This window comes from Ursus americanus, chromosome 18 (genome assembly GCF_024610735.1).
Source record: "Ursus americanus isolate L20-20 chromosome 18, mUrsAme1.1.p, whole genome shotgun sequence".
Taxonomy (NCBI): domain Eukaryota; kingdom Metazoa; phylum Chordata; class Mammalia; order Carnivora; family Ursidae; genus Ursus; species Ursus americanus.
The window spans coordinates 6,969,275-6,995,194 of record NC_142144.1 but is presented as its reverse complement, the minus strand read 5'-3'; the positions used below and the strand labels follow the sequence as shown (position 1 = coordinate 6,995,194).

The 25,920-nt window shown below is 57.2% G+C and overlaps 1 protein-coding gene across 4 annotated transcripts; it reads left to right on the top strand.

The window, feature by feature from the left end:
- The first annotated feature begins 75 nt into the window (after positions 1–75).
- Positions 76–25,920, top strand: LRRC8A (leucine rich repeat containing 8 VRAC subunit A). 4 transcript variants are annotated; one of them, XM_045771007.2, is made up of 5 exons: positions 1,408–2,560; positions 3,422–3,528; positions 3,643–3,844; positions 18,225–20,389; positions 25,506–25,920. In XM_045771007.2, the coding sequence occupies exons 4-5, from the start codon at positions 18,233–18,235 to the stop codon at positions 25,779–25,781; spliced, it is 2,433 nt and encodes an 810-aa protein (XP_045626963.1). In that variant the 5' UTR covers positions 1,408–2,560; positions 3,422–3,528; positions 3,643–3,844; positions 18,225–18,232; the 3' UTR covers positions 25,782–25,920. The 4 variants fall into 4 exon arrangements, with proteins under 4 accessions (XP_045626965.1, XP_045626962.1, XP_045626963.1 ...); XM_045771006.2 differs by lacking the exons at positions 1,408–2,560; positions 3,643–3,844 and adding an exon at positions 186–205; XM_045771008.2 differs by lacking the exon at positions 1,408–2,560 and having other exon boundaries at positions 3,643–3,796.

Genomic DNA, 25,920 nt, shown 5'->3' with positions numbered 1-25,920 from the left:
GCGCGAAGAGAACGCCCATCAAAAAGATGGCGACGCCCTAGCCGCGCTCGCGCCTGTGGTGACGTCACTTCCGGGGCGGAGGAGGCTGAGTGGTGCAGTGAGGGACAAACAAAAGGAGGCGCCGGAGGGGCGCAGCGGCCGGCTGCGGGACGGAACGGCGGGGGCGCGGGGCTGCCTGCTGGGCGGCCGGACCGGGCGGGACCAGGTGAGTGGGTGGGGCGGGGAAAGGGGCGCGAGCTGTCACTTCTCGAAACCCACTCCTACACGCCCCCGGCCAGCTGCCTGCCCCGGGCGCCGCGGGCAGCTCGGGCTCTGCCCACCGCGGCTGGCTCCCTGGGGGCCTCCCGCGGCAGCTCAGTTTGGCCTACCTCCTGGCTCCCCCGTACTCCAGGTCTCCGGGGCCCCACCCTCTTCCCGGTGCCGCGGCGCGCGAGCCCCCTCCCAGGCACCCCAGTGCCTCCCTGCGCTCTACATACCGGGAGTTTCCGCCTGGGCTCCCCCAGGTCCCCTTGTCATCCTCTGGGTTCCCCCAGATCCTAACCCCTACACGCACACACTCCCCACTTCCTAGAGGTTCCACCTGGGAGCCTCTCCTTGGCAAGTTTTTTGGTCCCCCCCCCCCCCCCCGTTTTCAAAGGTTTTCCCTGTTCTCTTCTCCTGGGCTCCTGGCCCCCTTCACTTCCCTTGGACCCCTCCCTCCTCTTGATCCGGAGGGAACAGTACCCTGACTTGGGGACAGGATCCCTGGCTAAGATCTTGGGGCCCGTGTGGACTGCGGGTTCCCCGGAAGACCGGTTCAGGGTCTGAGGCCCCAGGCCCTGCCCATGTCCTGTGCATCCATATGGGCCTGAGAGCCAGATCTGATGAGGTCCGGGCTGGAGACCCAGCAAAGTTGGTTCCCAGGCCGAAGGAGCATAGCCAGGGTGGTTGGGGTTCAGGATGATTCTGTGTCTTTCGTTGACTGCTTTCCCCCTTTGGTTTGGACTGGAGTGAACCAAGATTGGGCTGGTGCTCAGCTGATACAGCTACAGACTGCCTTTTTTGGGAAGGAGGAGAGATGGTTGGGGGGTGCCTGACACCCTTCTGATTAGGACTTGGCTGGAAGGGTGGGGCTGACCACGCTCCCCTGATGCTTCTTCCTCGGCTCTATCCCAGGAAGCCTTTTGAGGATGAGGTGTGAGGATGAGGAGGGAGAGAGCTTGTGAGGCAAAGGGAATTTGGGCCTAAATTGTGGAGGAGGGATTTGTTGGAGCTGAAAGGCTCCCATGGGCCTCACCCACCTTTTCCATTAGGAGTTTCTTTAACCTCTCTGTGTAGACAGACCGGCAGGCAGACAGACTGGAAGGAGGAGGAGGGGGAGTGCTGTTGGTGATCTTTCCTGTGGAGGGGATGGGGGAGTGGGAGTTTGTTCAGAGGGACTGGGTAGTGCCCATGGCTCATTCACACTGGCATTGCCTTCATGAAGGTCAAGTCTTCCTCTGGCTTGGGAGGGGAGGCAAGGACAGATGACTTGTGCTGGCGGACTGAAGAGATGCTGGGGCATGAATGACTGGCATCTGCGTTCCTGTCTTCCCAGTCTTAGAGGTGCTTTGGGGTCTGGTCTAGCGCTCCCTGCCTTCCAGGGTATAGAGCAGGGGCCCCAGCAATGTTTGTGACTCCCCTCCCCCCAACCCTGTGATGTGCTTTTGTACTCCATCCCTTGGACACATCCAGTAGGAAGCAGTTTCCCCTGCGAACTTTGAGTGGCCCTTCTGGGCAGAGGGGGCTCCTGAGGATTGCCCTATTGGGTCAGAACTTGGGGAAATGGCTGAGCCTTGGGTTGCTGCCTGGCTTGGGCTGGACCTCACCTGTAAGAGCTGGAGGGAAGGGGTCAGCCTCGTTCCTGACTCACTCTCCTGAGAGTGCAGGTGATTCCAGGTTTTCACATGGGGACACTGAGGCACAGGTTAATGGTCTAAGACCTCACAAGGAGTCGGGTGGGATGGATGTGGGGCCCTAGAGCCCAGCACACCATCTCTCCATCCCTTGATCCTTCAATCATTCGTTTGTCCGTTCATCCATTTAGCCATTCTTTAGTAAGTGCCTGGCCTGGACCAGGAATGATGTGAGAGAATACAGCCCCTGGGCTCCTCTGAGCTGCAAGCTGGGAGGAGAGGCCGGCAGGAAAACATTGACATGGTGGCCACTGTAATAATAGAAATATTACAGAGCAGGAGGCATTAGCTCTGGGTGAATATGTTGGGGGTGGTCAGTGTGTATTTCCTGGAAGAGGGAGGACTAAAAGAATCAGTGACGGCGTCTGGTGGCCTGAGTTCTGGTTCAGGCTGTGCCATGGGCAGGTGACTGGGCTGCCCAGCCTCAGCGGACAACCCGTCCTTGAGGAGCGCGGGGTGGGGGTAGAGCCTGGCTCAGTGGCCTCTGTGCCTTCACAGCTCTAGGTGCTTTCCTGCTAGTTGCCAGCGCCCTGTGTGGGTTTGCTGGGTTATTGACCTATCTCTCCTCCAGGCTGGAGACAGTCTTCTGCTTCTTTCCTCCCAGCACGATGCCTAGCACTGAATAGGTGCGTGAAATGCTCACCGGTACACGTGGTTAAAAGGCTCCACAGTCCCTCCCAGAGCCATTCAGGTCCCTTTGTCTGCTTGTGCCCTCCCTACCTGCACTCCTTCCTTCCTCTTAACTCCTACTTATCCTTTCACCTGTCCCGGTATACCATTATACCATACCGACTCCTGGTGGTTCAGATACTCCCCGCCCCTTACCCCTACTGTGTTCTGATCACACTTCTCTCCCCACCCTGCTGACTTGTCCTTTTCCATCTTGTGAATGGTTCCCAGCAGAGTGCCTGGGATGTAGCAGATGCTCCCTAAATGTTCCCTGACCAATAGGTGCTGTTTGGATTTTGTGTTTGAGTCGAACTCGTGTGCCTGGGCTGAGGCTTTGTCTTCGCCTGGACCCGACTCGCCCCACCGCGGCTCCTGTCCCCACCACCTCCCACCTCCGGTCCGACATCTAGCCAGACTGAACCACTCAGCATTGTCTAGATGTCACGTTCTCTTCCTTCTAGGCAGACTTGTGCTGTTCCTTCTGCCTGGAATACTTTTTCTCCAGCTTCTGCTCTTCCTCAGCAGTCAACTCAGGCAAAACCTTTTCCAGGGAGCCTTCTCTCACCCCACTGGTCTGGGTCTAGTGCTTCTCCCGTGTTCCCATAGCTGCCAGGGACCCCCAGCAGAGCCCTGGGCTCCCCACAGCCAACGGTATTTGGTGACTCGGCCTCTCCCAGTAGCCTGTCTGGTTCCCTCTTGTCGCCCCAAGAGCCCAGCCCAGGGCCTGGCACCGAGCAAGTGCTCAGAAAATGTTGGCAGCACAGCGGGTAACTGGCGGTCACACATCCCGGCTGACAGTAGCTCTCACTTCCTCATAGGGAGGCAGCTTCCATGGAGCGAGAGGAATGCCAAGACCCTGCCCAGACAGACGGGGGCCAGCCTCAGCACCGACAGCCAGCACGCAGATAGCAGAGCCGTGCGCGGGGTAAGGATGGGGCCCCTCTCCCTCCAGGCCAGCCTCCAGTCAGGTGCCTCCCCCAGCTGAGGGGCCAAAGGGCAGTGTCTCCATCTCTGCAGTCCTTCGCTCTTCTTCCTGTAGATCCAGGGCATCGGACAAAGGTGGCAGGAGACAGAATGCTTCTTCCTTCTCCCGACTCAGCGGCCGGCTGAGGAGGATGTGGCTGCTGGACTTCAGATGCCAGCGTTAAGTTTCCTTGTGAATCCCGGTGCTTTTCTCTCTCGGCGCAGATCTTGTGAGTCTGGGTTGTTAACCAGACCATCTTGTGACCACACTTCCCAAGGTGTGTTCCATGGAACACCAGTTTCTGTGGCCGCAGTGGTTGGATAGCCCTGGGAAACAAGTTATCCCTGCTGCAGGACTTCTTAGCCTGGACTGCGTCGAAGGGAGCGCGAGGTGGCTTGTAGAGAGAGCCTTGGAGAGGGAGTCGGCACGTTGTGTGTCCCCCCACTTATTTGATCATGGGGACTGGGGTTCCTTGGCCTGCACTTTGGAAACCGGTTCCCACAGGCAGGAGAGTGTACTGGTTAAGGACCCAGACTTCATAGACCGGGGTTTGAGTCCTTGCTGTCATGTGTTCAGTGAGGGGCTGTGGGCCGGTCACCCTACCTCTCTGAGCCTCAGTTTCCTTAGCTGTAAAGAGGTGATCATTTTAGCACCTTACCTCCCTGTAGGGTATTTTGAAGGTGAAATATATTGATAGAGGGAAGGCACTTAACAGAGGATGTCCCAGGATGTGTTCTGGAACCTGAGCGGCATTGGGTGGACTACTCTATAATTTATAAAACACATCTTATCGATGATTTCCTCTGACCATTTGAGGAAGCTCAGGCAGTGGCCTTGGTCCCTTGTTTACAGATGTGGAAACTGAGGTTCAGAGGGAGGAAGCAGCTTGCCCAAGGGTTCAGGAAGGAAGGAGGGATGTGGGACTGGAACCAGATCCTAGACTCCCGGGTCAGGGTCCTTTGTTCTGTGCCTGAGGCCTCCCTGCATCCTCCTGTCACCTCGGCTTTTGGGTAAGGAAGACCTGGCCCTCCCCAGCTTGGAGTTTTAAAGAAATAGTAATTTTTTTTTTTGGATAATTAACCAACATAGTTGCATGTTCTCTGTAGGTTTTTATAGTGTTTTGATTTTGATGTCATGGAAAGCGAAAGTCTCCTGTGATCCCCATCTCCAGAGATATGAATGGGGAGGAGTGTATTATTCACATGTGTTATTACTATTTGCTTATTTTTCCCATGTCAAGTCTTGTTAGGGCTGCTGGTTCACAGTTTGCTCCCGTTTCATTTCCTGGTCCCCCCAGGACCTCTTTCCCAGGCAAGGGGGGATCTGTGTGAGTCCTGTCGGTTGGCACACCCCTGTTGCTCCCCTCCTCACCATTCCGGGGTTTGGAGCTGTCTGTGAAGGCATTTACAGCAGCACAGAGGGGGGTTAGGAAGTGCCTGGTGTGTGATTTTGTTGACTCTCCTGTTTATTGGGACAAGGTCAGCAAACCCCAGCCCTGCCTTGCTGGAGTTTCCTGTTGGTTTTGAGGAACTCTGCCTCCCGGAGAGGAGAGGGGAGGCCTGCCTGGGCTGAGGTCTCTCTGGCTGGGGATGAGCAGGAAGCAGCAGGTCCTACTTATCTGAGATCAGAATTCCTCCTCCGTGCCAGGGACAGCTTGGAGGGAACGGCATGGGCCGGCCTGAGAGGTTTCAGCCTCTGCTGTCTGCCTAGGGCAGGGGCCAGGTTGGGGGTTGGGAGGGACACGCATGAGTTGCTGCGTGGTCTGAGTATGGCCCTGACTCATTTATCCCGGCCATTCGCCGGAGAAAGTCTTAGTCCCTTTGGAATGCTCCTTTCAGGTTTCTTTTCTTTTTTAAGATTTTATTTTTAAGTCATCTCTACACCCAACATGGGGCTTGAACTCACAACCCCGAGATCAAGAGTCACACGCTGCACCGACTGAGCCAGCCAGGAGCCCCTCTCCTTTCAGGTTTTTTTTTTTTTTTTAAGATTTTTTATTTATTCATTTGAGGGAGAGCGAGAGCATGAGCAGGTGGAGGGAGGGGCCAAGGGAGAGGGAGAAGTAGACTCCCCGCTGAGCAAGGAGTCCGATGGGTGGGGGGCTCGATCCCAGGACCCCAGGATCATGACGAGCTGAAGGCAGACGCTTCACCGACTGAGCCAGCCAGGCGCCCCCTGCGTTCGGGTTTTAACCTTGAAGGTGGGCGGGTGAGGAGAAGGCTACCCCCTGACCTGGGTCTAAAGATGTTCTGTTGGGGCAGGAGGGATTTCAGGCCTGGCAGCCTGGTTTTGCGGCCTGGCAGGGTCGAGCTGGAAACGAGGCGTCCTTACCTGGTGGCCTTGTCGGGCTCACTGGCCTGACCGTCTTCCTCACCTGTGTTTCTTCCTCTTGTTCTTTCCCTGCAGTCTCGTTTTCTTCTCGCTCGAGACACTTCTGGCCCCAGGGTTGGCCTCTCCACCTTCTCCCTCCTCCTAGCAGCCTTCGTGTCCCCGGTCGTCCTCCGTGGCCGCGGTCTGAACCCGGCGGGCACATAGCAGCTCTCCTCTGCAAGGTGCTTCCACCGTGTTACAGGCTCAAGGCCAAGGTTCGGAGGGACGAGGGCTCTTGCCGTGGGTGGCAGAGGTGGGACTTGGACCCAGATCTGTTTGCCTTGCCAGCCTCTGCTTTTTCTACTCCACCTTCTGTTTTTCTTCTTCTCCAGGTTCTCAGGCTCAGAGGCACTTTAGAGCTGCCCAGGGACTTGCGTACAGTGCTGAGTTCCCTGGGACCCCCACCACACAACTGCAGAGTCCAAGCCGGGGATGGGGGTGAGGGGGCAGGAATCTGCATTTTGGGGATGCTCCCAGGCTGGCGCGAGGCTGGCGGTCCACAGACTGTGGCAGGAGACGGTGAGCAGGGCGATGCTTTCAGCCCTGGTCCCCGCCTCTGGCCAAGGCGTCCCTGTGATCAGCCCTTGGTGTAGAAGCAGGGCCAAGCTCCCCTCAGGACTGGGAGTTCTAGTGACTTCCCAGTACGTGCGGGGGGTTAACCGTCCCTCTTCAAGGATGTGTGGGACTGAGGTTTCTAGAACGGCTTTCACTCCCAGCCACAAACATCCCCTGTTCTCTTTCCCAGTGCGTTCCTACTGCATCTCGTAGCAAGTTCTATGTTTAACTGTCTCTTGAGGGCCTAAAACCTCAAAATTAAATGGACTGCTGCCGTATCGCCTGCCCGGAGTGATGTTCCACTGGAGGAAAAGTGGCTGTAAAATTCCACAGTCCTCACGTGCCACCTGGACACCCGCAGAGATGCCGCCACCAAACTCACGCCCTCTGACAGGGTCGGCTGTTGGCAGACGTGCTGACCGGGGGTTGGGCACATGGGGATCCCGCCCTCCGCCCCCGCCAGCACCTTGCATCACGATCTCTGGGGGCAGCCCCCCTCGAGCCTAGAGAGCCGGGCCAAGGGCAGCTTCCCTTGGCCTTAGTCCCAGTCCCCTGGGGTCTCAGTAGCTGTGTCTGCAGCCTCCCATGGGTGCTCCTGCCCACATTCCGTAACTGGTCTGGGCACGCAGTGCTGGTGCTCATAACAGACCGAGGCTCCTCTGCCCCCAGGGGCCAGATGTGGTGCCTGGCTTGTGGGCCCAGACCCAACAGAGTGGGGCTCCCTTCTTGAGTCTCCTTAAAACTATCCCGGAGATACCAGAGGCATCTGGTAGGGTTCCCTGCAGAGGCCTTGATTTCACGTGCCCCTCAGGAAAAGGGGGTCTTGTTCTAGGAAGCGTTTCTGGGGTTCTGGGTGCTCAGGTAGGGAGACCCGCTCGCCTTCGAGGCAGATTGCACAGTGGAAAGTCAGCCCCGTGGGGATCTGTCCTACCACCTTCTAGCTCTGTGGCCTTGGGCGGGTCACTTAACCTCTCTCCCATAAAGGGACTGGTGAAACCAGCTGTAACGATAACGGCAGCTACTATCGTAGTCTTAAAGACATGGCAGGCACTGGGCCAGAGCTTTCCGCGGACTCCGTGGTTCAGTCCTCACTACAAGCCATGAACCATTTTACAGACGAGGAAACCAGAGCCTTGGGAGGTAAGATGACTTTCCCAAGGTCTCCCAGTGGTGAAGTGACAGGGAGCTGGGGCACAGGAAGCGCTGGGTGCAGGGTTGGCCCGTCGTCCGTGTCAGTAGCTGGGGGCTCTAATGGCGGCCTGGTGGAGCGAGGGGGCGGCTTGGGCCTCCAGCCTGGCCTGCTGCTCCATGAGCTTGGCTTGGGAGCCACAGGTGGGTGTCCCTTACCTGTCACCCTTCACCCCGTAAGGTAGGCCACAGCCTTGCAAGATTGCATGAGGACGGACCTGTTTGGGAGGCCCAGCCCAAATGTGAGAGGAGTTTGCAAATGAAACATGTGCCTTCCCCCTCCTGCCCTGACTGTCTCCCCTCTTCCTTTCCCGGGAAGTGAGGGTGTGCCTTTCTCTGCGGGGCGAGTGCCAAGCCAGGCAGTGCCCCCAGCCCGGTGCTGACTCACCCCAAGTGGGTGTGGGGGCCTAGAGGGCAATGGCCTGCTCTTGAGTGGGTGCGGGCTGTGTGCAGCCGATGACGAGGTGAGCCCTTTCCTCCCACTCCTGGCTCTGGGACCCGAGGAGGCCCGGGGGTGCTGACCGAGGAGCAGATTCACAGGCCCGGAGCCCTTCCCGGACAGGGCCACTGACTAGCTGTCTTCCTCAGGCCTCTGGGGAATGGCCCTTCCCCCTTCCCTGGGAGAGCGTTGGAGGGACAGACAGCCTTCCCAAGTGTGGTACAAGGAGGGGCGCCAGCCTCCTGCTTCCCCTCTTGCCTGGGAAGCTTGCCCAGCATCTCTGTTTGGGCTTTAACAAAAGGCTCTCTGTGCCCTGTGTCCCCGCAGCCCAGCCTGCCTGCCATGGCCCGAGTGTGAAAGCCAAAGGCCTGCAGGCTGCCGTGGGGGCTGGAGCATGCTTGGGTGGTCCCCCTCTGGGCTGGACTGGGCAGCGGGTCATTTCTTTGACTCCCTTCCCCGTCTGGAAGAAGCATCAGAGGGAAATGATCCACGTCGAGGGATACCTAAGGGGTGGTTCTGAGAGCACATTGCCGCCTGTCTACCTCCATCCTTTCCTGGGGTCCCGAGCCTGGCAGGCACTCCAGAAGTACAAGGCTTTTGAGTGTGGCCTGTGTGACGGGTCAGGTCCTGGAGGGCTCTGGGTGGTCTGGCCTGTGCTTGCAGGTGCGTGTCCTTGTGGCTTAGCCCTCACCCAGGTGTCTTCCCCCACTGAGCCCCGGGAGAGTTTTCTGCGGTGGCAGGTGGGTTGTAACCATAGCACACCTTCCTCTGGGCCGCAGGCAGGATACGTCATGTCATTTAAGTAGTCACAGTAAGCCTCTGAGGTAGGTTCGGCAATATTCCCATTTTGCAGTTGAGGAAACTGAGGCTCAGAGGAAAGGTCGTTTGTCCCCGGGGTCTGAGCTTACCCAGCCTGGGCGCTGCTTCCCTCCAGTGAGGACGGTGCCCTGTGGAGTGTCTGTCACCCGGGTGGGGCAGGCAGGGCGGGCTAACCTTCTCCTAACACAGTAGATGGCAGGTCCTTCTCGTAAACTTTTACAATCCTCGGAAACCACACGGTGAGAAAGGTCTTTTCTCCCCAGGTATTTTTCCTTCTCATAGAAGTACCAAATTTAAATGGTAGAGGAGTGTGTAGTGTAGACAACCCTCTACAATCTGATCCACCCTCAGACTTAACTACACGTAGTTCTATGTATAGCTTTCCAGATTTTTCTGTGCATACAGTAATAAGTTACTGATACAATTTTTTTTTAAAGAAGAATGAGATCATGCTTCTCTTTTCCTAATTTTGTTCAATTGCAGTAAGATACACGTAACTTGAAAATTACCATCTTAACCATTTCAGGTGTCGCTTCAGTGGCATTAATGCCGTCACGTCGAGGGGCAGCCACCCCTGATCTCCAGACTTTGTGTTCATCTTGCAAACCTGAAACTCCATACCCGTTAAACACTAGCTCCGCACCCTCCCCTCCCCCAGCCCCTGGCACCCACCTTTCTACTTTCTGTGTTAATGAATGTGACTGCTTACCTCATACGAGTGGACTCCTGGCAGCATTTGTCCTTTTGTGAGTGGCTTCTTTTCATGAAGCGTGTATTTCCTCTACTGCACGGCATCTTTTTTTTTTTTTTTTTTTTAATATCTCTTTGGACATCTTTTGGGTCCTTGTATCCAGAGATAGGAGGTAGGGAGCACTATTCTTATTTGAAAGTTGTAAAAACGGAGCCTGGGGTTAATAATTGGCCCGGGGTCATGGAAGGATTTCAGGCAAGAGCTGGCTTTGAACCTGTGTCTTCGCAGCTCCAAAGCTCTTGCTCTTTGCCCTCCCCGAGATCTGCCTGCCACCAAGGGGAAGATAGGGGCTCCCCGGGTTGCTTCTCTGACCACCCCCCCCCCCCAGGTGCAGGGATACTCCAACCTTGCCATTGGAACCCGGCCGCCTTCTCCCCATCCGTGTGTGCCGCGCTGTGGAAAGGGTCTGGTTGCCTCCTACCGACCTGGGCAGCTCCCTGGGGGGCAGGGCAGCACCAGGCGGGGGTGGACTGCCTTCTACCAGATCCTCAGAGACCAACGGTGCTGCTGGGCCGGTCAGGAGCAGGCCAGTTGGAAGGAGGAGCTGAATTTGCTGCCCTGGCAGTGGGTCCGGACCTGCTGCCTCCATCTGAGCCTGGCAGGTGTGAGGACCGGAGAGAAGACCTGCCAGGAGGGGTAGAAACAGATGATTATTTTGATAAATTTTGTATGAAATCGTTTAAGCACACAGAAAAGGTTGAAACCAGAGCAGATATCTCTGTATCCAGGGCTCAGCTTTGTCAGACCTTAATGTTTTACACTGATTGCTTCGGATATATTCTCTCTCTCTCAAAATATTTGAGACACAATGAAGCCTCTTCCGCAATCCCTTTCTCTTCCCTCTCTGGATGAGGGTATTGTCTTGACTTGGGGCTCTCCGTGCGTGCTTTACTGCGCTTGGTTACATATGTTATAGAAACCCTTACATAATACCTAAGGTCTTATCCTGTAGCGCGGTTTTAGGCTCAGCATGGCTTTTGAGGTCTGTTCACGTTGGAACATGCAGGTAACTCATGGCTTTAGCATTCCATTGCATAATGATGATGGTTTGTCCTTTCTCCTGTTGATGGCTGGCTGGCTGCTGATTTGGGGCTATTAGGAACAACGCTTCAATGAGCGTTTTTGTCCCTGGCTCCATGTGTGTGTGAAAGGATGCTCTGAGATCTCTAACTAGGAGAAAGGTTGCTGGATTGTAGGATGTGTGCATCCTAACCTCATGTAGGAATTCGGCATTTCTGCCAGTCACAGGGGAGTGAAACGGCATCTGATTGCATTCCCTGATTAGTTATAAGGTTAAGAATGAATTTCATATATGAATTTCCATTTGCATTTTTTCTTATGGGCTGTCTATTCATTTTTTCCCCCCAAGATTTATTTAATTTTATTTTTTTATTTTTATTATTTTTTAAAGATTTTATTTATTTGACAGAGAGAGACACAGCGAGAGAGGGAACACAAGCAGGGGGAGTGGGAGAAGGAGTAGCAGGCTTCCCACCGAGCAGGGAGCCCGATGTAGGGCTCGATCCCAGGACCCTGGGATCACGACCCGAGCCGAAGGCAGACGCTTAAAGACTGAGCCACCCAGGCGCCCCTATTTATTTTAGAGAGAGAGAGTGCACACACATGCGTGTGCATGATCTCATGGGGGGTTGAAGGGAGGGAGGGAGAGAACTTCAAGTAGATTCCCTGCTGAGCACGGAGTCCAACTCCCGCTCTATCTCACGACCCTGAGATCGTGACCTGAGCGGAAATCAAGAGTCAGGTGCTCAACCCACTGAGCCACCCAGATGCCCTATTTGTGTATTTTGCCATTTCTTTCTATCGGATTGTCTCTTTCTTGGGTCTGTAGGAGTTCTGTCTTTGTCCCGGATAGTAATCCTTTGGTACTTACACACATTGCAAATATCTCTAACAAGTCTGTGGGTTCTTTTTACTTATTACGTTCTCTGATGCGTGTACATTTAACTTCATGTGATCAAAATATCAATCTTCTCCTGTAAGGATTTGTACTCTTTGTGATAGAAAATCCTTTCCTGTCCTAAGTTGATCTCTTAGCTCTTTCTTTAAACATTTTCAGGCTTTGGCTTAGGTCAGTTCACTGGAATTTATTTTCATATAAGGAAGTGGATGAGGCTATACTTTTTTACGTGAGTAGCTGAGAGCCCGCTCCGTTCACGGATGCCTGTTCTTTCCCCCTGACCTGCAAGGCCAACACTGTTATCGCTATTTCCATACATTTCAGGGTTTGTTTCTAGGCTTGCTCTTCTGTTCCTGTGGTCCATCCATTTATCCCTACATCAACACCATATTGGCTGAATTCCTGTAGCTTTGTAGTAAGTCTCCTCCCACCTCATTCTTCCAAATTGTTGTAGCTATTTTTTTTAAGATTTTATTTATTTGTGTGTGTGAGAGAGAGAGAGAGAGAGCATGGGCAGGGGGAGGGGCAGAGGGGGAGAGAGAGAGAATCTCAAGCAGACTCTGTGCTGAGTGCGGAGCCCTACGTGGGGCTCGATCCCACGACACTGAGATCATGACCTGAACTGAAATCAAGAGTCAGACGCTCAACTGACTGAGCCATCCAGGCGCCCCTGTTACCTACTTTTGCAGGTAACGTACTCCGGACAGTTTTCCTCTTACCAAGTCATCAGGTTTCTTGCTCTAACGTGTTTTCATTTTTTCATAGTATTCTATCATCTGGTCATTTAATAAGTATTTAACCAGTCAGCCCATAACGGGTATCTGGGTGGTTTCCAATTTTCCTAGGGCATAAATAACACTGTGATGAACATTCCTGTAACTGATTCTCGTGCTAGAATCTTTCCCAGACAATTGCCGTCCTCTGTCCTACTACCTCCTTCCTGGGCTCCGCCCAGTTCAGCAGATCTCTCCACCGTATTCTGGGCTCTGCACACGGGACTTGGATGAATCTGGAGTGGCCGCTGTCCTGCGGGACTCCCAGCCTCCCGAGTGCCCCGGCCCCTACGTGGCCTCTTACGGCCTCCCGTGCTTTTTTTGGGTGCAGCCAGGGGTCTCCCACCTCACTGGTGGATGTTAATCCCTGACTTCTAGGAGGGCACAGTCTCCGGTTCAGAGTGAGGCCCCTGTTCTAGAAAAAGGAGAAGTAGTCGGACCGGAGCTCAGAGGACAGCAAGGCACATTGCCTTCTTGTCTTTTCTCAGCTGCCTGAGTTCAGCCCGTTCATCTTTGTCCTCTGTTCAGGATCCTCTCCAAATTCCCCACCTCTTGGGGCAGAGACCTGACCTGATCTGACCCAACATCACATTGCCCTCCCCAAACTGCCCTCTCAGAGCTTCAGAAGAACACCTGATCCCCATACTTGAGGGCTGATCTATCTACCTTTCTTTCTTTCTTTCTTTCTTTCTTTCTTTCTTTCTTTCTTTCTTTCTTTTTCTTTCTTTCTTTTTTTCAAGATTTTATTTATTTGAGAGAGAAAGAGAGCTTGAGAGATCATGAGCAAGAGGGGTGGGGAGAGACAGAAGCAGACTCCCTGCTGAGCAAGAAGCCCAGCGTGGGGCTCAATCCCAGGACCCTGAGATCAGGACCTGAGCCGAAGGCAGACACTTAATTGACTGAGCCACCCAGGCTCCCGCTTGCTTGCTTGCTTTCTGCTCTATTTCTTTGGAACTCTACTATTTTTTCAATCACAAAGATAATGCATGCTGGTAAAAAAAAAAAAAAAAAAAATCACAGTTTTCTTTCATTCTATTTCTTATTCCCACTCTGAGAGGGTGTCCCTCCCCACGGTGCAGGGACTATTGGTCAAGGGTTTATGAGCATGGGACTGTATTTATTTATTTATTTTTCTGGATCTTGCTGTTTTCCACCGTGGCATTACGTACAGAGCTACTTGGTTCCATTGAAAAGGCCACGTTGCATTCTCGTGGCAGGAAGTTCTTACTACCCGCCTACTATGGGCCAGGCCCTGCCTACCTGCGTCTCTGCCAGGTATCTGCGAGCCCTGTGGGCGGCTTTCCTTCTTCCATTTCCTTCCTTTCTGCTCCTGTTCTGTGCACTTTTCAATCACCCCTGACTGTCTGTTGACGTCAGGTTTGCTCTGGGGGCCCGGACTCATGTCTGCTTTAGCCCCTTTCCACAGATGGGGGTGGTACTAAGGCTCAGAGACATGAAGAGCCCCGCCCAGGGTCTCTCACCACCCAGGGCGGAACCCCGACTGGCCCGCCTGTCCTTCCAGCACTAAGCTCACATCATGGAGCTCAGGGCTTGCTCTCCACCTGACCCAGGGGCCATACACAGGCAGTTTGGGAAGCGTCATTTCTGTGACTTCTGATAGTCCTGAGAGCTTGGCAGGGCACCTATTCCTCCCCCCCACCCCCAGTTTAAGGATGGGGAAACCAACGTACCACATTCTAGGAAAGGAGTCTTGGCTCCTGGACATACCATTCCTTCCCTGCCGGCTTCAGGCAGGGGTGACCAGGACAGGGGGGTGTCTGGTGGCCTCAACTGCTCTAGAGCCAAGCCTCGCTGGCTGACCGTGGGATGGGACGCAGTTGGGAGGGCGGCATCCAGGGTGGGCACAGGACTGGGATCACGCCCTGGGAACCGTGACCACATTTTACAAAATGTGGTCACATCCACGGCAGAGTCTCTGCTCCTGTTGGGACAGGGAAACAGGCCCTGGGAGAGAAGCTGTTCCACGCCTCAGCTAGGAGGCCATACCTGTTAGGGAGGGCTCAGTGCAGGGAGGGATGAACCCATTGCCTGCAGAAAATGGGGAAGAAAGATCCCCACTTCCAGGGATCTGCCCCGTTTCCCTATGGTGCTCTTGTGACCGGACCAGCTGTGTCCCAAAGCAGATGTGTGGGGGATCTGCTCTACTGGCGTGGCCCCCTGGAGCCGCTGCGTGCCTCGGCTCCCCTGTGGACTGGCTTTGAAGGTGGTCTCAGTCACTTACAGGTGGTATGAAGTTGGGCACATGGCTTCTCTCTCTGTGCCTCAGTTTCCCTATCTGTAAAATGGTTATGGGGAATATTTCAGCCTTAAAAAGGAAGGGAATTCTGATATCCATGCTAAAACATGGATGAATGTTGAAGGCATTCTAGTAAACGAAATAAGCCAGACACCAAGAGACAAATATTGTTACGATTCCACCTTTATGAATTACTTAGGGCAGTCAACTCTATAGAGACAGAAAGTAGAGTGGTGCCTGGGTGGCTCAGTGGGTTAAGCGTCCGCCTCTCGATTTCGGCTCAGGTCGTGATCTCAGGGTGGGGAGATCGGGCCCTGCATCTGGCTCTGCGCTGGGCATGGAGCGTGCTTAAGATTTTCTCTCTTCCCCTCTCCCTCTGTCTCCCACCCCATCTCTCTCTCTCAAAAAAAAAAAAAAAAAAAAAAAAAGTAGAATGGTGGTGGCCAGGGGCTGGGGAAGGGGAACTGGGGAGCTAGAATTTAGTGGGGACAGGGTTTCAGTTTAGCCAGATGGAAGTGTTCTGGAGACTCATGGTGGTCGTGGCTGCACGATGGAAGTATATTTAATGACACTGAATTACATACCTAAAAAAGGTTAAAGGGGGAAATTTTATGCTATGTAGAGATTACCGCAATAAAAAAATCTCGAGAAGAGAAATGGGTGGGGGCGCCTGGCTGGCTCAGTGGGTAGAGCGTGACTCTTGATCTCAGGACTATGACTTCACCACGTTGGGTGTAGAGCTTACTTCAAAAAAAAAAAAAAAAAGAAAAAAAAGGTGCCAGAACAATGTGCACGTCCTGGACTTGACTTGGCCGTGAGTCTTCAGTCTAGGAACGGCAGCCGCCCCACCCCCCACCACACCTCCCGTGGGTGTTTAGTGCCCTTGAGTCACTGGCTCCTGGGGCGGGTCCCTGAGTGGGGATTCCTACCTGGGGGGGTCTGTTTCCTTCTCCGGGGCCCTCTGAGTTGGCCCCACCCCGCTTCCTCCCTGTCAGGATGTGCAGCCCTGCCCACATCCACCTGAAACTCCCCGCTGCCCCGGCTCCCCGCCACACCCGGGCCCTGCCCTTCCCTGTGCCCTGCTCCTGCCCTGTCCCCCTCTCACGCCCTCTCTTGAGACCCCCTGATTTTATTGAGCACCTGCTGTGTTCCGAAGACTTCTGCCCTGAAGGAGCATGACGAGGAGCTGCCAGAACCGCCTGCCGGCCCCACTCTGCGCAGAGCCCACAGAAGCCCGAGATTCTGTGCACGCTTCGCAGAAATGCCATGAGGTGTTTGTGCAGAACCGGAGGCCGAGAGCCAGTGAGGTCCTCACCCAGGGCCCCGCAGTGAGGTCAAGGCAGGCAGAAGCCAGCTCAGTCTTGTGGGCCCCTGGCTTCCCCCCTCATCCTCCGCGAGAGCTGCTTGAGGGTGGGCCGCCCCAGCCACCTGGCTGTTTCCTGTCGGGGCCTGGTCATGGGCCGGGCACCCCTTCCCTGGCATCCCTGCGGACTAAGTACTGGCGTTTGGCGCCTGCATCATCTTTCCAGCTTTCTCCCAAAACCCCATCAGGGAGGGGCCGTGACTTGTCCTGAGTTCCACAGGGAGTCGGTGGCAGAGGTGAGGCAGAAACACGGTGCAGCTAGAGGGTGACCCCCACCCACCAGACAGGTCACCCCCACGAGGCCGGTCCTGCACTGGACTCCCGGCTCTGCCTTTCCAAGCCAGGGGTCCTGGCTCTGCCCCCTGAGCCTCCATGAAGCCCTTCTCAGCAGGCAGGTGGCATCTGTCTCTCGGACTGTAGCCACGGCTGCCCCTCGCCCTGTCTCAGGCTCGGTTATTGGGACACTCCTCTGCCTCTCCCCCTGCTGCCCACATGCTCACACTGGACTGAGAGGCCCCGGAGGCGTGGACACACCTTGGTCACTTTTATTGTCCCCGGAGGGCTGAGCCAAGGGCAGGCTGGCAGCAAGTTCAGGATGTGCTTGAGACCAGGTGTTTGGGGTGGGGGGAGGGTAAGATCCAGACATACCAGCACGGAATGGACAGGGCTGTTTCCTCCCTCTCTCGGCCTCCCGTGCCCTCACCCGTACACGGAGCAGTGAACAGTTTCCATCTTGAAAGTCAAGAGGCGACATGTGCAAAGAAAGCCCTGGGACAGCAGGGGCCCAGAGGCAATTCCTCACCGGGAGACTGGGTGTCCCCGCTGGGCTGGCACACCCACCCTCCCTCCAAAACTGTGAGGCTGCAACCACATCCTGCCTGGTCATAAACTGCACCGCCCCCAGCATCTGGCATCCTGCCCTGGCCGTCTCTTTCTGGACACTCCAGGGGCAGGCTGTTGCACGCCCTCAGGCCCTCTGTCTTGGCCCCTCCTCCCTTCCTGTCCCCAGCCTTTGGGTGCCTGCCTGGATATGGACTTGGGGAACCGGGAAAGGAGGGACAAGTGTCCGGGTTTCTTTCAGCTGGAGGCCGGCTGCATGATTCAGCGGGCCCTCCCCTAGAGTGCCCCCTTCCCAGGAGTGTGGGTGGTATGAGGAGCCAGCCGGTCATTAGAGGCCCGGGCCTTCCTGTGGGGTGGCCGTTCACCCTGGCCTGTGAGTCCCGGCCTCACCAGGAGGGCTGACCTCTGGGCTGGAGCCGGTGGCCCAGGGCGGGTGGTGGCGTCTGCTGGCCCCGTGGTGACCTGAGTTCTGGGAACCCAGGGGACAGGGAAGGTGGACTCCGGGGTGTGGTCTCTTGGCACTCCTGGCATAGTCAGGTAGACAGCGAGCCTGCACAGCAGGGCTCAGGAGAGGCCTGGGTTTGGTCTTGACCCTTCCTGAGTAGTAGAGTGACGTTAGGCGGGTGACTTTACTTCCCTGAGCTTAGTGCCTTACACGCACATGTAGCTGCACATAGCCAGCGATGATAATCATAAATGTGATGTCATCTAGCGTGGGGCGGAGACCAGTCTTGTTTTCTTGTCCTTTCTCTGCTTGGCCCCACCCCCTGCCTTGTGTGCGCACGCGCGCGTGTGTGTGTGTGGGGGGGGAGTGTGTGTGTCTCTCCCCTCAGAATCCTATATGGACATAATTACATGCACCTTTGCAGAATTTTTTAAACTTCCCTATTTGTTTTACGAAAGTGAGTCTGCATCGAGCCCCCTCTTGTACATTTCGATTTCCCACACTTTGAGGGAACGTCTTCCGGTCACTGGGGCAGCGTCACGGCAGCTGGTTCCAAGTAAACTGCGAGTTTTCAACAAGCCCTTCTGGTCAGTCTGATCATGACTAGGATGGAGTCCGGACAGGAATTCCCGAATGCTCCCTCCGGATTGCAGGGGGAGGCCACCTTAGCAATCTGTCGGCGTGGCTCCTGACTTCAGTGCTCAGTCTTCAAGTCTGTTAAGTGGGGAGGCTCCCGCCTTCCCCAGTGGTGGTTTCCCAGCTACCTGGTGACCACATGGTTTCCGGAGAGAGGCTGATCAGTGGGGCCCCCCTGTGAGTGGCAAGGCCGTGACTTCCAGCTAGACTCAAGGTGGAATTTTGGACAACGGGTCCGTTGTCTCCTGGGTCCCGGACAGCCAGGCCGCCCTGTGGTAACCCCCTCCTGCGGGTCCTTTTCAGGTTGAGCCATGATTCCAGTGACAGAGCTCCGCTACTTCGCGGACACGCAGCCAGCGTACCGGATCCTGAAGCCGTGGTGGGACGTGTTCACCGACTACATCTCCATTGTCATGCTGATGATTGCGGTCTTCGGGGGCACGCTGCAGGTCACCCAGGACAAGATGATCTGCCTGCCTTGTAAGTGGGTCACCAAGGACTCGTGCAATGACTCGTTCCGGGGCTGGGCGGCCCCGGGCCCGGAGCCCACCTACCCGAACGCCACAGTGCTGCCGACCCCTGGCACGGGCCCCACGGGCATCAAGTACGACCTGGACCGGCACCAATACAACTACGTGGACGCCGTCTGCTACGAGAACCGCCTGCACTGGTTCGCCAAGTACTTCCCCTACCTGGTGCTTCTGCACACACTCATCTTCCTGGCCTGCAGCAACTTCTGGTTCAAGTTCCCACGCACCAGCTCGAAGCTGGAGCACTTCGTGTCCATCCTGCTCAAGTGCTTCGACTCGCCCTGGACCACCCGGGCCCTGTCCGAGACGGTGGTGGAGGAGAGCGACCCCAAGCCGGCCTTCAGCAAGATGAACGGCTCCATGGACAAGAAGTCGTCGACGGTCAGCGAGGACGTGGAGGCCACCGTACCCATGCTGCAGCGGACCAAGTCCCGGATCGAGCAGGGCATCGTGGACCGCTCGGAGACGGGCGTGCTGGACAAGAAGGAGGGGGAGCAGGCCAAGGCGCTCTTCGAGAAGGTGAAGAAGTTCCGCACGCACGTGGAGGAGGGGGACATCGTGTACCGCCTGTACATGCGGCAGACCATCATCAAGGTGATCAAGTTCATCCTCATCATCTGCTACACCGTCTACTACGTGCACAACATCAAGTTCGACGTGGACTGCACCGTGGACATCGAGAGCCTGACGGGCTACCGCACCTACCGCTGCGCGCACCCCCTGGCTACGCTCTTCAAGATCCTGGCGTCCTTCTACATCAGCCTGGTCATCTTCTACGGGCTCATCTGCGTGTACACGCTCTGGTGGATGCTGCGGCGCTCCCTCAAGAAGTACTCGTTCGAGTCCATCCGCGAGGAGAGCAGCTACAGCGACATCCCCGACGTCAAGAACGACTTCGCCTTCATGCTGCACCTCATCGACCAGTACGACCCGCTCTACTCGAAGCGCTTCGCCGTCTTCCTCTCGGAGGTGAGCGAGAACAAGCTGCGGCAGCTGAACCTCAACAACGAGTGGACGCTGGACAAGCTGCGGCAGCGGCTCACCAAGAACGCGCAGGACAAGCTGGAACTGCACCTGTTCATGCTCAGCGGCATCCCCGACACCGTGTTCGACCTGGTGGAGCTGGAGGTGCTGAAGCTGGAGCTGATCCCGGACGTGACCATCCCGCCCAGCATCGCCCAGCTCACAGGCCTCAAGGAGCTGTGGCTGTACCACACGGCGGCCAAGATCGAGGCGCCCGCCCTGGCTTTCCTGCGCGAGAACCTGCGCGCCCTGCACATCAAGTTCACGGACATCAAGGAGATCCCGCTGTGGATCTACAGCCTGAAGACCCTGGAGGAGCTGCACCTGACGGGCAACCTGAGCGCCGAGAACAACCGCTACATCGTCATCGACGGGCTGCGCGAGCTCAAGCGCCTCAAGGTGCTGCGGCTCAAGAGCAACCTGAGCAAGCTGCCGCAGGTGGTCACCGACGTGGGCGTGCACCTGCAGAAGCTGTCCATCAACAACGAGGGCACCAAGCTCATCGTCCTCAACAGCCTCAAGAAGATGGTCAACCTCACCGAGCTGGAGCTGATCCGCTGCGACCTGGAGCGCATCCCGCACTCCATCTTCAGCCTGCACAACCTGCAGGAGATCGACCTCAAGGACAACAACCTCAAGACCATCGAGGAGATCATCAGCTTCCAGCACCTGCACCGCCTCACCTGCCTGAAGCTCTGGTACAACCACATTGCCTACATCCCCATCCAGATCGGCAACCTCACCAACCTCGAGCGTCTCTACCTGAACCGCAACAAGATCGAGAAGATCCCCACCCAGCTCTTCTACTGCCGCAAGCTGCGCTACCTGGACCTCAGCCACAACAACCTGACCTTCCTCCCCGCCGACATTGGCCTCCTGCAGAACCTCCAGAACCTGGCTGTCACGGCCAACCGGGTGAGTGGCCTGGCCGCCACTCCGCGGAGGCGGGCGGGGGGTTGGCTTGGGAGGCGCCGCGTCTCGGGGTGTTTGGGATCGTCTCATGCTCCGGGGTTGGGGGTCCTCACCCGTGGTTCCCAGAACCACCCGGGAAGGGCTCGTGGGGAATCCAGATTCTGCCCCCCGCCCTGCCCCAGACCGGCCAACTCGGGATCTCGGGGGCCGGGGAGCCTGTCTTTGCCACAGGATGTTGCAGGGTTCTCCTGCTGGGAGGGGTGGTGTGGTCAGGCAGGGTCTGTCCCCCGAAGTGACCTGGGGCGGGTTTCTTGTAGACCGGGGATGTGCAGGGACAAGAGGTCCAAGGGCCGGGTCGTGGGAGCCGGGACTTAGCCTGGAGCCCGCTCTAGACCACATCTGGAGCCGAAGCACCAATCTGGGTCCGCTGGGGACAGAAACCGTGGGTGGCTGGTGCTCACCGAGGCTGAGCCGGGTGGTCTCTGCAGCCCTTGGCCCCGCTCACACCCTTTCCCCTCTGCCTGTCACCACCTGCCTTTCCGGAGAGGAAATTGTGCAAACCATTTCAGGCCCGCAGTATGGGAGGCCACGCCCTGGAGACGCCCTGGGAACCGTTGGTATGCCCCGAGTACCAGCCCCTTGCCTGGCCAGGGAAGCCCCCCACCCACGGGCCCCTTCTCAGAGGCAGGCGGGTGGGGTTGAGGGCCGGGTGCTCCTGTGGCTTTGTGGTGTAGCCTCTGCAGTGTAAACAAAGCCGCAGCCTTTGCGGTTGCCAAAGGACCGCCCCCGGCCCACCCCTCCCGGGGACCCGTTCCCAGTTCCTACTTTCAGGGTGGAGACACAGTGGGGCAGGTGGTGGTGGGAGCCCAAAGCCCGGGGTGCGGACTCTGGAGACCTGGTTCAGACGGCACGTCTGTGCCTCCCTGCAGCCCGAGGCCCGAAGCAGCCCACGCTGTGCGGGGCACGATGCTCCCGACAGGAACTCTCCAGCAGCTTCAGATGCAGAGGCAGGTGGTCCCTGAAATGCCCCCTGCTTCAGGAAAGGACACACCTTCTCCAGGGTCACTCAGATTGGAGGGTCTGGGCCCCCTCCCCTCTTCCCTAAGCCTCTCCTCCTGCAAAACCAACCTCACTCTTCCTAGATCAGAGTCACAAACTCTATGTTCCTCCCCCAGATTATGACTGTGAGTTTCCAAGGACGAAGGTCAGAGCCCAGATCACTTCGCGTGGGAGAATCTGTCCCCGGGGCCTGGAGCAGGCCACGGATCGGGAAAATGGGACTCCTGGGGGGAAGCCACATGTGGGGAGCCCCAGGCAGACCCCAGACCCTCCCCCAGAGCACAGTGTGGGGGCCACATTGCCCTTGGAGTTGGGTGCGATGAAGGCACCTCATGACCGGCTGTAACCTGCCTGGTCTGTCCCAGGTGCCCGCAGGCTCTGCGCGGGCTCTGCACAGGCACCCGGGGCTTGCTGGGCCCTCCTTCCTGGTGGACGGTGCGTCAGGCCTCCAGCCTGGCTCGCACTTCCTTCCCCTACCCCCAGCTCCTCACCCCCAGCAGGCCTGTTAGGTCCCCCCTGCTGGCTGAGGTCACCCCTCAGGAAGGGAGCTGGCGACAGGCACGACAGACAGGCACGCTGGCCCCAGGAAGGGGACCCTCCACAAGCCCTGTGAGCACACTGCTTAATCACATCCTGTCTCCACCCCTGGAATGCCAGAGGCCTTGGTGGGGAAAAAGTTCACTTGCGCTGATCCTTGTCAGGCCCATCCTTTTAAGCTGGAGCGGCTCTCGTCCTCCTCAGTGAGCCAGCCATGGCTGCAGGTAGACGGGGCGGGGTCGGTGTGACCCGGCTCAGGCCCTTAGCGGCTCTTTCCCCAGGTTAAAACAGTAGACACGGAAGACGTGTTCATTTGTCTACGGATGCATTTATTCATCCTTTCCTCAGTTTGGCAGATGTTTTCTGAGCCCTCCTGGGGTCAAGGAAGGTGTTGGGGACACACTGGCTGCCCGTCTGGAGGCTCCTGGGTGCATACAGCAGGGGTATCCCCCCAGATTTCGGGCAGGCCAACCTCCTAGAGGAAGGGACACTACCCTGGCCCTGAGGACGAGGGGAAGTTAGCGGGATAAAGAGGAAATGGAGAGTCTTGTAGGTTCTGTCGGGGCAGGGGGGAGCACGAGCTGAGCAGCCCCTGGAATTCGGACTTGCCCCTGAGGCCAGGGCTGGAAGAGGGTCCTGTTCTTCCCTCTTGTTTCCATCGGGTCTTCTTTGTTCCCCTCGTCCGGTGACGGTGACGCTGACGCGGATCTTGGCTCTTTTCTTCAGTGCCTGACACACAGCAAATGTTCACCAAATTCTCTGAGTAGATGAAGAAACGAGCTAACTTGTAATTGGGAGTGATTGTTCTCGCTGCAGTGTGAGGGGGTGGGTTTGAGGGGCAAGATGAGAGGGGTCAAGAGCTGGCAGAAACCCCGGGTGCAGCCATTGGGAGGAGTGAGGCCTGGACTGACAGAGGCTGCCCTGGGTGGAGAGACTTTGGTGGGAGAATCAGCCAGATTCTGGGGCTGGATCGGATGGGGGAGAAGGAGAGAGGTCTGAGTGACTCGGGGTTTCTCACTTGGTTGCTTGGGAAGATGGGTCTTTGAAACAGGATGTAGGAGCCGTCACTGGTTTTCACAGAGGAGAGCGTCTGTCCCATGTTGGCTGTCCGGGGCCTCTGGGACATCCAAGGGACCATGTTGAGTTATCCTGAAGTTCAAGGAGTCCTCCCTGTCCCCGCCCGGGCTCCTGGATGAAGAGGGGTCCCTGTCGACATCACCGGGGGAGAGGATGGAGGGAGAGAGGAGTCTGGCTCAAGCCTTTGGGGTCGAAGGGGAAGAGCGAGGCCAGGCGGGAGTATGTGGGCTTGCAGTGCGTGGGGCAGTTGGGTGAAGGACGGATTCAGGTCCACTGGATTAGGAGGGACTGTTGTTGATTCTGGCCAGTTTCGGGGGTGGACAGGGGCAGAAGGTGGATCACAGCTGAAGAGAGACCGTGTTTTTTTTCCATGTGGTTTGTCGGGGATGGGGCGATGGAGCAGCTGCAGAGGCTTCTGGGAGGATCATCTCTTTTTTCAAAGACTAGGTGGACTTGAGGCTACTCCAGCGCTGATGGGGGAGACAGCCAGGTCCCTGGGAGGTAGGAGACGGCAGGAGCGGGGTGATGGGACAGGACCCCAAGTTTCCGGCAGCCGAGTGACAACTCGGGAAGAGGACAGGTCCAAAGGACAGGGGTGGCTGTGGTGGGGCGCTGAGCCCCTGGAGCACCTTCTCTTTTCTCTGTGGGACCTGGAGAGAGCTCACTGGCTGGGGCAGGGGGTGCTGGGGAGGGGGTGTTTTAGGGATGGAGCTCTGGGCGTGAACCCCAGCTGTGCCACTCACTGAGCTAGGCCTTTCGTGCCGCCCTGACCCCTGTCTTGAGTCACCAGAGGAGTCCACTGTGGGGGGGAGTGGGCTCTCTGGGAGGCTCAGGCCCCTCAGTCCTGCCAGAGCCCACTTCCCGTCATGCCCTCTCACCTTCGTGTCCCCAACCTTCAGTCCTGCTCACCTGGAGGCCACCTTGGCTCCGTCCCTGCCCAATGGGCACAACAGTGGCTGGTTTTGGAGGCCCAGGTCGGGGGACTCTTTTAAAACAAGTCACCCAAGATCCGAGTCTGCCCGAAGGCCCTCAGCCACAGAGCACTGAAGGCAAGAGGCATTTCTAGTCCTGCCTTGCATTCCACAGAGGGGGAAACTGAGGCCCAGGGAGGGAAAGGGACTTGCCATTTAGCGCCATATTTGGCAGAACGGAAGCACAGCGCAGGCTCTGAATCAGAGGAAGCAAGGCTCACTTACACCCTCTCTTGACCTTTCTGGCCGTGCCGTCTTGGACACGCATTTCACTTCTGCAGGCCTCAGCAGGACAATGGGGACAGTGACAGAGCCGCCTTACAGGGGTTAGTAAACAGGCTGTCCGTCATCCTCACGTGGGCTTGAGCGGGGTCCCTGCCGCGCAGCACTTCCAAAAGAGACTGTTCTGGCAAATAGGTTCAGTAAGAACATGGGTTTAGAGGTGACCCTCACAGAAGGGCAGGGAAGGAGGCGGCATCTAGGGAGCTTCTCCCGTGTGCCAGAGACGCAGCGGGTCCCCACTCGGGCCCCGCCGACGATGTGGACGGATCCAGAGCACGAGCTGCGGAACCTGGTTCAGTCTTGGCTCCACCACGTTCCAGCTGTGAACCTCTGGGCCAGTTAGCTTCTTTAGCGCCCCCTTGGTCAAATGTTACCCATCTGTAAGGCAGAAGTGGTGTTTGTAGGGTATTTATAGGTGCTTCTGACGGTGGATGAGTGAGTAGTGTCAGTGCTCAGAGCGAGCCCGCTGCGTACGAAGCTGCGTGGGGTGGTTGCCCATCATTCGGATTTTGCAAACTCAGGAAGAGAATAGCCAATACTAGGCTCCCTGCACTCATGATCAGGGTGTGACTTGACAGATGAGGGGCCTGAGGCCCAGGACAGGGAGGTGACAGAGCTGGGGTCCCCACCCCTATTGGAGTGCTCCCCGCAGTTCTCAGCAACCGGGGTGTGTGATTTCCTCAGCATGCCGCTCTCTTTCGTAAATCGTTCTTAAACCGGGCAGACCCCACAGCCTGGCTCCTGATGAGCCCTGGACAGTGGAGGAGGGAGTGGAGTTAATAGTAGCAGGCCAGTGTGACTTGCTTCTTAGGGTGCCAAGCGCTGGGAGACAGTGGGGAGCCAGGGGGCCCCAGCCCTGCCCTCTCAGAGCCTGGTCCGGGAGCGACAGGTGATCGAGCAGCTTCGCCACGGAGGGATCGGTGCCGCTGGGGGCCACGGGTGCCCTAGGTTGCCCAGGAGGTCAGGGAAGGCTTCCCGGAGGAAGTGACTGCGGAGTTGAGACTTTACATGCAGGTGGAGGTCAGCCAGGCTTCAGGCCAGACCGTGCTGCGGCCTGGGCCCAGGGAGCCGAAACGGGCTTCAGAGGAGATGCTGGTGCCTGGGGAGAAGGGCGGCGGTGGGGAGAAGCCTCGGCCGAGGCCCCAGGTCTGGGCTGCGCCCCTCACTTTGGCCCTCTGCTCTTGCCCTTCCAGATCGAGGCGCTGCCCCCGGAACTCTTCCAGTGCCGGAAGCTGAGGGCCCTGCACCTGGGCAACAACGTGCTGCAGTCGCTGCCCTCGAGGGTGGGCGAGCTCACCAACCTGACGCAGATCGAGCTGCGGGGCAACCGGCTGGAGTGCCTGCCGGTGGAGCTGGGCGAGTGCCCGCTGCTCAAGCGCAGCGGGCTGGTGGTGGAGGAGGACCTGTTCAACACGCTGCCGCCCGAGGTCAAGGAGCGGCTGTGGAGGGCCGACAAGGAGCAGGCCTGAGCGCCGGCCGGCCGCTGAGCACCGGGTCCGAGGAGCCCTCGGGGCCCGGGACGCAGATAGCCGGGGCCGACCAGCCGGGCCTCTGCCAGGGCAGGAGCCTGGGGCTGGAGGTCGGCTGGGCTGCGGCTGCGGGACCGTA